The sequence below is a fragment of the Trichechus manatus genome, unplaced genomic scaffold (genome assembly GCF_000243295.1).
Source record: "Trichechus manatus latirostris isolate Lorelei unplaced genomic scaffold, TriManLat1.0 scaffold00028, whole genome shotgun sequence".
NCBI lineage: Eukaryota > Metazoa > Chordata > Mammalia > Sirenia > Trichechidae > Trichechus > Trichechus manatus.
Window position 1 is genome coordinate 2,512,020 of NW_004443964.1, and position 12,448 is coordinate 2,524,467.

General features: G+C 59.4%; 1 protein-coding gene across 1 annotated transcript in view; it reads right to left on the reverse strand.

Moving 5' to 3' along the window:
• Positions 1-4,126: 4,126 nt before the first annotated feature.
• Positions 4,127-12,448, reverse strand: part of ENDOV (endonuclease V) — an 18,160-nt gene continuing 9,838 nt past the window's right edge. The window contains exons 3-11 of the mRNA XM_012554886.1: positions 11,888-12,022; positions 11,631-11,670; positions 10,441-10,553; positions 9,142-9,210; positions 8,130-8,258; positions 6,235-6,295; positions 5,085-5,364; positions 4,764-4,846; positions 4,127-4,254 (exon numbers count right to left, since the gene is read on the reverse strand). Coding sequence (XP_012410340.1) covers positions 4,127-4,254; positions 4,764-4,846; positions 5,085-5,364; positions 6,235-6,295; positions 8,130-8,258; positions 9,142-9,210; positions 10,441-10,553; positions 11,631-11,670; positions 11,888-12,022 — 1,038 coding nt within the window. The remainder of the gene's footprint in view (positions 4,255-4,763; positions 4,847-5,084; positions 5,365-6,234; positions 6,296-8,129; positions 8,259-9,141; positions 9,211-10,440; positions 10,554-11,630; positions 11,671-11,887; positions 12,023-12,448) is intronic.

A 12,448-nucleotide genomic window follows, 5' to 3' on the forward strand; every position in this document is an offset into this window, starting at 1 on the left:
AAAGGGCCACATAAACCAGAGACTTCATCAGCCTGAGACCAGAAGAACTAGATGGTGCCTGGCTACTACCAATGACCACCCTGACAGGGAACACAACAGAGAGTCCCTGATGTAGCAGCAGAAAGATGGGGTGCAGAAGTCAAATTCTAGTAAGAAGACCAGACTTAATGGTCTGAATGACACTAGAGGAACTCCAGAAAGCATGGGCCCTGGATTCTCTATCAGCCCAGAACTAATTTCTGAGGCCAACTCTTCATTCAGACAGGGATTGGACTGGACTGTGGGACATAAAGTGATACTTGTGAGGAGTGTGCCTCTTAGCCTAAGTAGATACAAGAGACTAAACGGGCAGCCTCTTTCCGGAGGTGAGATGGGAAGGCAGAGAGGGTTAGGAACTGGTTGAATGGACATGGGGAATGAGGTGGAAAGAAGTGTGCTGTCACAGTATGGGGAGAGCAATTAGAGTCACATAACAATGTATGTATAAATTTTTGTATGGGAAAAATTTTTTTAAAAAGTGAAAAGAACTCACATAATGGGAGAAAATATTTACAAATCATGTATTTGATAAGCAATTTGTATCCATAATATATAAAGAACTCCTACAACAACAAAAAGACAAACCATCCAATTTAAAAATGGGAAAGGATTAACTAGATAGTCCCCCCTGAAAGATATACATATGGCCAATAAGCACATGAAAAGAAACAAGACATCATTAGTCATTACGGAAATGCAAATTAAAACTACAATGAGATACCACTTCCTATCCAGTAGGATGGCTATAATAAAAAAGACCCATAACAAGTTATGTGTGACACAGGAACACTTGTGCACTGCTGGTGAGAACGTAAAATGGTGCAGCTGCTGTGGAAAATAGTTTGGCAGTTCCTCAAAAAGTTAAACATAGAATTATCAGATGGACCAGCAATTCCTCTCCGGTATATACCCGAAAGAACTGAAAACGTAGGTTCACATAAAAAATCATATACAAATGTTCACTGCAATATTATTTACAATAGACAAAAAGTAGAAACCCACCAAAATGTCCACACATGAATGGATAAACAAAATGTGGTATAACCATACAGTGGAATATTATTCACTCACAAAAAGCAATGACGTTCTGACACGTGTCACAACATGGATGAACCTTGGAAGAAACAAGCTGAGTGAAGCTGGACACATAAGGCCATATATTGCGATCCATTTATATGAAATGTCCAGAACATGCAAACCCACAGAGATGGAAAGCACAATAGTGGTTGCCAGGGGCTGGAAATAAGAGGGAATAGGGAGTGACTGCTGATGGGTATGGAGTTTCCTTCTGGGTGATGAAAACGTTCTGGATTTAGATAGTGGTTAAAGCAATGGGTATGGGGTTTCTTTTTTGGGTGATGAAAACGTTCTGGATTTAGATAGTGGTTAAAGCAATGGGTATGGGGTTTCTTCTGGGTGATGAAAACGTTCTGGATTTAGATAGCGGTTAAAGCAATGGGTATGGGGTTTCTTCTGGGTGATGAAAACGTTCTGGATTTAGATAGCGGTTAAAGCAATGGGTATGGGGTTTCTTCTGGGTGATGAAAACGTTCTGGATTTAGATAGCGGTTAAAGCAATGGGTATGGGGTTTCTTCTGGGTGATGAAAACGTTCTGGATTTAGATAGCGGTTAAAGCACTCGGCTGCTAACGGAAAGGGCAGGGGGTTTGATTTTTTTTCCCATAGTTGCACAACACTGTGAACATACTAAAAACAACTGAAGTGTAGACTTTAAAATGGTTGAAATAGAAAGTTGTGTTATGTGAATTTTATCTCAATTAAAAAAAAAAAAAAAACAGCCCACACATAGGTTGTCTCAAGCTTACTTCCAGGCTCTGGCCTGCTTCTCACAGCGGGGGGTGAACGGGACGGCACAGGGAGTCTCTCTGCCCCTACCCCCCTACAGGAGAGAACACAGTCCACTTCCAGTTACACCCTCAGGCAGAGGAGGCCACTCTGAGCCCCGTGGTCACCGAGGTGCCATTAAAGGAGAGTCCCCATAAGGGCATGACCACCCTGCCCATCCCTTACAGAAAGAGCAGGGCCCTTGGTGGAAGTGGCTGCGTTTTTCACAGTCGCAGTGAGCCACTCTTAGGTGGGTCTACCGTGTGCCAAGCGGTGTGGACCTCACCCCCCGCCTCCCGGTTCTCTCCCGTGCCTGGGCAGGCATGGAAGGGTAGGTACGGCCTAGGACCCTGAGGGGCAGCCCTGGGCTCCGAGCTCTGTGGCTGGTGGGAGCCTGGGAGGAGATGAGAACTCCCTCACCTCTGGTTCCTGCCTTCTCGGCTGCAGTTGGAGCCACCTTGCAGACCGGAGGCCGTCTGCCCAACCTCCGAGGGCCCCCGCGGCCCTGAACTTTTGACCACCCTTTATCCAGGCCTTCTGGGCTTTGTGCTAAGCATGGCACATACCCTCTCACCCGCTTCTCAGCTGTCTGTGAGGCAGGACAGTTGCCATCCCATGAGGGACTGAGATTCTGAGAGTTTGGTTCTGCGTCTTGCCCAAGGCCAGCAGTGAGGCAGGCAGGATCCCCGCCAGCTGGGCCCACCTTCAGAGGTCCTGACCCTGACAGGGCCCTGGCAGGGAAGGATTTGGAAGAGTGGAGAGGGTAGGCACAGGGCCAGCTGTGAGCCCTCCAGCCCTGGCTGCTGTGGGGCTTGGGGTGCCAGGGGAGTGTAGGGAGTGAGGGTCTGCGGGGGATCCAGTGGGCAGTGGGGTGAGGTGCTGGCCCGGGTGCTGGGCACCAGGCTTGGGGCTGCCTGGGGGGCACTCGCCCTCTGACTCAGCAGGTGGGTGGGATGAGGCGGCAGCTGCCTAGGCCCCCCGCCAAGTTAGTGCCAGGAGAGGTGGAGTGGGGGCGGGCTGAAGCCCGGGCACTGGTGGGGTCACTGGGAGCCAGCACCCCCTGCCAGCTCCCTGTGGAACACCCTCATGACTCCCCTGCTCCCTACCTGGGGTAGGGGGCTCCTGATGCAGACCCTCTGTCTCTCCTCTCCAGGGCTGTGTGGGTCTGGGGGTGTGTGGGGGCGGGGGGAGGTGGGTGTGAATGAATTTACGCACAGCAATGACGCAGGACCGCCAGGCCCTTGCTTCCCCACTTCGTGGACCCCCAGGACCGTGGCTGTGCTGGTTGAGGTGGGACCCAGGAGGAGCCCTGCTCTTCGCCGCCTGTGCCCAGGGACATCCAGTCCTTAGTGAGACAGCTCTGGGGGCTTTCACGGATGGCTCAGATCCCTCGGACCCAATAGGACCCTGTGGGGGGCCCAGCCAGGGGGTGAATCCATGTGACAGACACTGGGTGGTTGGGCTGTCCCTCCTGCCTGACCACTAAGGGCTTGTCCCTGGGTCCAGCGTGGTGCTGGGCTCCCACTGCCCTCCATCCATTGAGAACAGACCACGTGTCCATCCCAGCCACACCCCAGGAAGCAGGCAGGGTGGGAGTGGCAGTCTGGCCTGGCTCTCAGAGCACGATCCCATGCTGCCCTGGACTTTCTCTCCCAAGGGGGACCTCAGTCCCGCGCACACGGGTTTGGCGGGGACCCCAGCAGTTTCACCAGCTGCAACTAGTAAGTCCAGGCCCCACGTGTGGCGGCCCCCCAGCCTCAGCTGGAGCCTCTGCAGCAGGGAGCTGCCCTGCTAGCTGAGCGCTCCAGCTTGGTGCTGGCCAGCACTGCAGGTGCAGACCCATTCGGTGCCTCTCTCTCCTCCTGCCCAAGCCTGGCCCACCCCCTCCTAGCCCCTGCATACCCCCAAGGCTGCACCAAGAGCCTTTCGGGGTCTGGAGTAAGGGGCTGGCATGGCCTGTCTTTGCTGATGGGCAGACCCGAGACACTGCACCCAGGAGCCCACTGATCCTTCTTCTCGGGCTGGGGCAGGGCCTGCTGGCCCGATCGACCGTGGAGTTCCTGAAGCAGAGGAGACTGAGGCCCCTGGGGGGCAAAGGTGAGCACAGAGCCCAGGTGCTGGGGGCAGGTTCTTAGCCTAGGGTCCTACTGGGGAGGATCAAGGCGTGGAGCAGCAGGGAGGGGTTGTCTGGGGCTCCCCGGAAACCCCAGCTTTGGCAAGTCGGGTGGGGTCCCCTGGAGTCTTAGGGCCGGGACGGGGGTGAGCAGACGCCCAGGTGAGTGAGGGAGGTGAGGGGGGTGCCAGAGAGAACCAGCGGCCAGGAGGCAGGCACCCGAGGGGGTGCCTGCAGGACACACTGGAACCTGCTTGCTGGGATGGACACGGAGGCGGGTGTCGGGAGACTCTGGCTGTCGCTTGCTCTGGTGACCGCAGCAGGACCCAGGTCCCTTGCTTGACTTTACTGCCAGGATCCAGAAGCAAAGAGCCAGAGGCGTGCCCCCAAGGAGGCTTGGAAGAGCCCATGGGTGAGGGAGCCCCCTCGAGGACCAGCTCTTGGCAGAGGCTGGGCTGCCCCTGTTCCCCGCCCCCAGGGGACTTCTTCCAGCCCACTCCATGAGGTGAAGCTGCTGCCAGGAGGGGCCCGAGTCAGGGACAGGGCTGAACCGCTGCCCCACTAGGGTGGCCTTGGGCGAGGAGGCTGGCAGGCACAGAGCAGCTGTGCCCCCATGGAGGCATGGGCCTCACCTGGCTGCTGTGTGGGGTTCCCCCAGCCCCAGGCCGGAGGGCAGAGCCCTCCGTGCACTGCCCGGCAACCATCCTGCCCCTGTGTCCCACCCGGCAGCCCCTCTGCAGGCAGCCCCTAGACTGAGCACCCCTACCCACTGCGGGTTGGCGGCAGCAGCCTGGAGGATGGGCAGGTGGCTGGGGGCTGAAGGTCTGGTCACCTGGCACGGACCCCATACTGGTCAGGGCAGAAGCGGGGTCGGTGGGGCTGGCCAGATGAGCCCTGCGCCCTCCCGTGTCCCAGGGAAAGTAGCCGCATGGGCTCTCAGCTTGGCGCTGTGCCCTGTGGGAATCTGTCTTCTCTGAACACCACAGGCTTCAAGGCATCATGACCACACAGCCACACGCAACCGGAGCAGGAGGGGCTGCATCTGCCACAGCCGTGTGCTGGCGTGACTATGGAGCCTGCCCCCTACCTGCTGCTGTGGGGCTGAAGCTCCCCACAGCTCCCAAGATGAGTCCCCCCGGGGCCTGTCATGCTCCTGGAGGCCAGCGTAGGGGAACCCTGAGTCTTCATGGCATCCAGCTCTGCTCGGCCACCAGCCCATGCCCCACTGTCCCTGGACGCCTGGGTTGGAGCGTCCAGATCTGCCCCAGGGCCTGGGCTGCGGTCCTCAGGGGGCTTGCCCTCACCCGCGGGCTTTCCCGGGCCTCCTTGGGGGCATGCCTCTGGCGTCTTTGCCTTCTGGATCCTGGTAATAAGTCAAGAAAGGGGAAGTCTCAAACTCCAGAGCCAGCCTGGGATCCCTCTCGCCCCCCATGTGGTTCCAGGACACTCGGGCTCGTCTGGGTCCAGAGGCCACTGACGAGGCGCAGGTCAGAAGGCCAGGGGGACCTGGAGGTCAGGGGTCTTCGTGCAGTCAAGATACCAGCCCTCAACTCTGAGAGGGTTCAGGGGGCCCAGCTTCCCCTGCCCCTTCGGTCCCTGAAACAGCTTATCTGAGGAGTCGCCACTGGCTTCCAGGGCAGAGCAGCACAAAGGCAGCACACCCCTCTATTGGGGGTCTCAGCGGAGAGGGGGAGGCGGGCTCTGCAGCCCGACCCTGCTGAAACCTGGCCTGCCATGCTGCCCAGTGCTCCATGCCCCGGTTTCTCCATCCATAGAGTGGGATGGGGCTCCCGTCCCACGGCAGGGCTGTTGCTGTACGGGTTAAATGATCCGTGTGAAGCGTTCACAACAGCGCCTTGCGCATAGTGTTCCCGCCCACATCAGCTGTGGCGCCCTTGCCAGGCACGAGCTCGCCCCACCGCACGAGGACTCTGTGGACAGTTGTTATGCCCACTGGGTAGATGAGGAAACCCAGGAGTGAGGAGTGTGGGTGATGTGTCGACAGTGACACAGCCAGCCCATGCCCTCCCTGGTGCCGCACAGGTAACTGGGCCAAGGAAGGCTGGCAGGCGGGCCTGGGGCCACGTGGGCCTGGGGCCCGAGGCTCTGGGGGTTTCTGGGTGGTCCACACCAGACCTAAAGTCCACACCAGCCCGAGCAGTCCTTGGCTCAGCTCTTCTTCCCACCCTCCAAGGGCCTCTCCTGGGCCCTCCTAGGCGCTCACCTCTCCCATCCCAGGGCGGGGGGCACGGGGAGCCCCAGGGTTCTGCGGATGTACTCGCGGGAGCGGATGTCAGCCTGGGGGAGATAATGGCTCCAATGAGAAAGGTGGGGGGAGGGTCCCCAGTTCACCTCAAGACAGCCCTCCCCATCCGCCGACAACCTGATGGACATGCTGTCACCCCACATCCAGTGCTCAGATGCAGCACCCGCCACCACCCAGCCTTCTGGGGAGAAAGAGTAGCAGGGCCAGCAGTGTGGGTGGCAGGGCTACGGTCCTGCAGCGGCAGGTGGAGACTGTCTGGCACCCCGGAGGCCCTAGCTGCTGGCCCTCCCCCTGCTTGGTCTTCCTGGGGGCTTTGAGCACAGGATCCCTGGGGCAGGGGAGGTTCAAGCCACAGGTCTCCCTGCAGGAGCCTCTTCTCAGGGGAGTCTCCTCAGCCTGGCTTCCTGCCCCTGCCTTTGGGGCGTCATCTGTTCCCCCGCCTAGCGTCAGCCATGACCCATGTCCCCAGGGAAGCATCTCCAGAAAGTTCCGTGAAGTCACCAGAATGAAACAGCTGCGGGCTGTGGGGGAGGAACTCAGCACACAGGAGGGGCAGCGACCGAGGCCAGGCAGGACCCCCTCAGGTCCTTGCACCAGGCTCCTCCACTCCTAGCCTGACCTCAGGAGCCCCCGATTCTGGCTCAGAGAGGCTTAGCCCCACTTGGGGTGCATGACTAATGGACAGCAACAGCTAATCCCCTAGGCCGCTTCTGCCTCCAGTTAACAGGGAGGCAGCCAGGGGCAGGCAGGGGGGTGTCCTGGTGGGCCCCACCTTGCCAGGCCGAGGCAGCTTCCCCTGCCTTCCTGCAGCCACCTGGCCTAGTGGAAGGGCCCAGACTGGGCACTAGGAAGGCAGTGCCTGTGACCACGGGCTCCCACAGAAACTGGGCTGGGCCAAGAAGTAGGGTGCAGACAGACGCTAAGCTATCTCTCACCCTCCCCTGGCAGGAGAGTCAGGATGGCAGACTGTGCACAGAAGACAGCAGCCCAGGAAGACCAAGGGCCGAGAGAGAACAAGAGCTGTCGGACTGGCCCCTGCTTCCGTCCCGGAAGCTCCTGGATGGGCGTGTACTCGTACCCCTGCTGGCTTCCTGTTGGCCAGGCACCTGCTGGGCCCTGCTGAGGCGGGACAGGTGACTCCTGCCCTATTTCAGGGGCTCTACAGGACAGCCTCCATCTACTACGCCGGGACAGGCAGCGGGACAGAGGCCCGGCCACCGTGCCCAGCAAGCCTGGCAGCATGGGGAACATAGTGCCAGTCGGGGGCTTCCGGAGGTCTCTCTCGGGTCATACAGAGGCTGGAATGAAGGAGGAAAGGCCTCTGGAGGCTGGGGACACACGTCACAGACTGCCATGTGGGGCAGTGTGAGGGAGAGCCCAGGTGGCCACGCATCTGCGAGGCCAGCACAGCCCTGGGCAGGAACAGGGGAGGGGGAGGTGGTGTGGGCGGCTGGCCAGGTCTCAGCCCCTCACTGGCTGGAGATGCTGACATCTGCCTGGCTCCCTGACGCCCAGGACACAGGGGTTTCTGGGCTGCTGCTGCCCCCTGGCGGCCCCCTGTACCAGCAGCCCGACCATCAGGGCCCAACCACGGTCCCTCTGCCAGGTCACCTCAGGCAGATGCACAGAGGCTGTGGGAAGAGATGGAAGCGGAAGGTGCAGGGAGATGTCTCCACCTTTTGCCCTCCAATCCCTCAGCTGGGCGGCGGGAGGCCAAGTGGAGAATAGCAGCCTGGGCAGGGAAGGAGCCCGGGGCCTCTCGTCCAGACAGCACAAGACCCCCACCACCACCACTGTGCACTTGCAGAGGCAAAGCTGGGTCTCTCTCCCGCTCCCAGTGCTGGCCTGCCCACCTGGCCCACCCACCTGGCGCACGGGCTCTGGGATCCGGAACCTGCAGCAAGCTCGGGTAAGGCGCACGGCGGCCTCCAGGCTTATCTTGTGGCCCACGGAGACATAGAGGGGGTTGGTGCTGCGGTCATGGCTCTTCAGGGCCTGGGCCAAAGGAGGTGAGGTCAGGGCGCTGGGGGTCAGGATGCTGAGGTCCCCTCCCGCAGGCTGGGGCAAGCCACTGGGCTCAGGGTCAGGACAAGCTTGGTGGCTGGAGGATCTGACAACAGGTCTTAGGTGGCAAGAATGAGCTTAGAAGGGACCCAGCACCTCCACTCCCGCAGGACAGGCTCCCAGCCCTCAGGGCACATTCCTGCTCCCAGAGGGCAGGCAGGCCCAGCTGGGGGCCCAGGAGGAAAGGACCACGGTCACCTCACATCTTGGGTCAGTCCCAGCGGCAAGAAGATGGAGGGAGACGGGCAGTCCAGTGCACGGTGTGCGTGTGCGCATGTGCATGTGTACACGTGTACACGTATACATCTGTGTGCATGTGCATATATGTGTACATATGCACGTGTACATGTGTATGTGCTCTACACATGTATGTGTGTGCATGCGTGTATATGTATACATCTGTGTGCACGTGTGTATATGTGTACATATGCACGTGTACGTGTGTATACGTGCCATAAGCATGTGTGGTGTGTGTACATGTGTATGTGTGTATACGTATACATCTGTGTATATGTGCGTATATGTGGACACGTGCCATGCATGTGTAAACATGCTGTGTACATGTGGTGTGTGTGTGTGTATGTCTGTGCGTGGGTACATGTGTACCTGTATATGTCTGTGTGTATACGCATATATGTGTACACGTGTATCCATGCTGTGTACATGTACAGTATGTGTCTGAATATGTACATGTGTGTGCGTATGAAGGAGCCCTCTGTCCCCCACTGGCCCAGTGCTCCCTCACATGACCTGTGGCTGTCCAACCTGGCCATGCTGCCTCTCTGACTTACGGCACGAGCCTCTGGCCACTCACCATTCCCAGGACGATCCCAGAGTCCCCCACCAGAGGAAACGTGTCTCCTCCAGCCTGCAGGAGTTGTATCTGGAAAGTGAGGAACAAAATTTGGAAATAACGTCTCTTCTTGGGAAAGGGGTGAAAGAAGGTCTCTTGGTTTAAAACCCGAGCAGTCACTGGGCAAGGAAGAAGGGGGGATCCTGGCCCCAACATTCACAACCTCGTGGCTGGCACGCTCCAGCATGTCCCACTCAACCCTCACAGCACCTGTGAGCTCGGCTCTACTCTCTCATTCCACAGATGAGGAAACTGAGGCCCAGGAGGGAAACAAGCCTGCCCATGGCCACATGGCTGCTCATGGTGGCTCCAGGCTAGAACAAAGCCCGAGTCCCACCCACTGAGCCATGTTGGTTGGTCCACAGGCGACACCCCAGGCCAGCAGGCCACGACAAGCACCAAGACCGCTTACTCCCTGCCCTTTCCCCACTGCTAGGAATTTGGGCACACTTGATTCAACTCGGAGTCCCTGGGTGGGGCATTCAGTGGCTGACTAAAAGGTTGAAGGTTTGAGTCCACCCAGAGGTGCTTCAGAAGAAAAGCCTGGCGATCTTCTGAAAAACCAGCCACTGGAAACCCCCCGGAGCCGAGTTCTGCTCTGACACACACGGGGGCTACGAGTGGACTCCATGGCAACTGGTTCGGTTGGTTTTGATTTAACTCAACAGACTCTTACTGAGCAACCGCTGGATGCAGGCGTTGGAGAGCTAAGACAAAGAAAGCCTGGTCCTTGTCCTCATTTGGGCAGGAGCTGGTGTGAGCACCACACACCCAGGCCGGATGGGGCCTGGGGGCCAGCCAGGAAGGGGACCAGGCGGCAGCAGGGCCTGGAAGGGTCTGAGCACTCAGTGGAGGAGCCAGGGGGCTGGAGTATGGTGGGAGGAGAAAAAGCATGCAGTACCAGCACACAGGCTTCCAAATGTCTGGAAGCCTGTCTTGTCTCCAGTAACTTGCCCCGTGTGGGCACGGCAATGGCACAGAGCTGATGGGGATGGGAGAGGTCAGCACGCCCTGGGACAAACTCGGGGAGTCTGAGGAGGCTGGCAGAGGGGCTCAGCGAGGCCCGAGGGGAGCAAGGCCACTCTGGTACTCCTGAGACTCAGCACCCCCAGGGGCCTGTGCAGTGGGGGGTCAGGGGTTCTTGGAGAATGTGGTCTTCCTTCTCCAGACCAGGGATCCCAGTGCAGAGAGAGTGCCAGCAGGAAGGGCAGGACCAATGGGGCCCCAGAGGTGGGTGATCCCCCACCAGGGCCCCCTCACCTTCTCCTTGTGCAGGTTGTTCTTCTCCAGGCCGTCCACCTGCAGAAGCTTCTTGGCCACTCCAATGCAGGGCAGGTCTGTGAGGACGCCAAGGTGGCAGGCCACCCCAAAGCCTGCAGGGGCAGAGGGGGAAGGAGGGGTGAGGCTGGGTGGCCCGGGGCTAGGGAGCCACCGGGTTGGGGGGTGGGGGCTGGGGCAAAAGACAAACCAGAATCTCTGAGATTTCTCAGGTGACAGATGTCTGCATGCTGTGAGGCTGGCCGAGGCCTCTGTTCCTCTGAACTAGGAGATGCTGCACCCCGTTTTCCTTGGATTTTCTGGTACCTTCCACTCTCCTCCCTTTAGGCCTCTGGTCTCTTGCACTCTCCCCGCCCCCACCTCCCCACGGTCTGAGCCTCCGCCAGACACGAGGTTGCAGGGGTGCTGGGCTGTGGTGGCTGGCTGCCGGTGGCCCTCGGATTCAGGCAGCCAGATCTGCGCCCACATCAATCTCTATCAACCTTTTGCCTCTGGACTCAGAGGCTCTGGGGAAGTGGCCAGGCTCCACCCACTCCTGCTGGTCGGGAAGCCCCCCACCGCTTGTATCTCTGTCCCCCCAGGCCTGCCCAAGGGTAGCCCCAGGCTTGCATCTGTGGGCAGCACAGCCCACTTCCCTGTCCCTTCCTCCTGAGCCAGTCTGCCCAGGCAAGCACGGGTTCCCAACGCGAGCACGGGTTCCCAACACCAGCAGGGATGGACGGGCACTCTGTCTGGGCAGTTTCTGACAAGGGCTGGACACAGGCCAGGTCTCTGATGCAAATGGCTACTCCTAGCCTGGGGACCCTGCACATAGTGATGTCCTGGAGCATTCAGGTCAACACAGAACTGTGGGCCAGTGGGTGGGCAGGGAGAGATGGTAGAGAGCGTCTTTCCTGGATAGGTGTCTGTAGCGGGGGTTGGGGCGGGGGAAGCAGAGGGGCAGGGAGACAAGTAGACAGCTGAGTAGAAACCTGGAGTGTGCGGACACCAGAAACAAGTCCAGCACCGAGGAGTGGCTCCACCACAGCTGCAGCAGGGCCGTGGAGGTTTCATGAGGTGAGTGGCAGGCTGCCTCTCCCGGTCTCTCCCTCCCCACAGCACCCTCCCTGCCCTCTCCCAGTCTCTCCCTCACCATGGCACCCTCCCTGCCCTCTCTTTCAGGGAAGGATTACCTCGGTGGTGTAACAGCCCATTTCCATCCACAAGAAGAACCTAGAAGAGCCACAGGGCAAGCCTGGTCAGCGGGCACTGCCCACGTCCACCTGGCCTGGGCTGTCCCAGGAGCCGCAGGCAGGAAGGGGCCCAGGTGACAGTGTCTGTAAAACTCCTTCTCCTCTCCCCAAGGCAAATGTGCCTCGGCCTGGTCTCCCTCTGCTGGGGGTGGCGTCCCAGGGGCTCTCCCCACCCTGTCCCGAGGGAGGGCACCTGCCTGGGGCAAGAGGCTGGGCTCCTTCTCCTGCAGCTGCCGCACGGCCTCCGCCAGGAAGGGTACCTCTCGGAAGGCCAGGAAGCCTGACACATAGGGGGCCAGCAGGTTCACCATGCGGCACTCCTCATACACCACCTGTCACGGCACGGGGGTCACCCCGACAGCCCTCCCTGGGGCCTCCCACCCAGCTTCCCGCAGCTCCTCTTCCTCTGCAGCCAGCCCCGCCCCCTCTCCCCACTCCATGGGCTCTCCGTCCTCCTGCCCCACTACCCCCAGCGCCCCTCTCTGCCTCACCTACAAGGGCCAAGACGAGGAGACAGAAACAATGCAGAAGACAACCCGCCCTGCAGGCTGGGGGGTCACCGTGGTGCCTTGTCTATGCCGGGAGCTCAGAGCCGGCGGCTGGCCTCACGCCTACCTGCCCCATGCCCTCCTCAGGATCCTCCTTGTGAATGAGAGCTGATTCCTGCCTCTTCCTACCCTACTCCACTCTTCCCTAACTGCCCTTCCTTACCCTTCCTACTCCACTCTTCCCTAACTACCCTTCCTTACCCTTCCTAC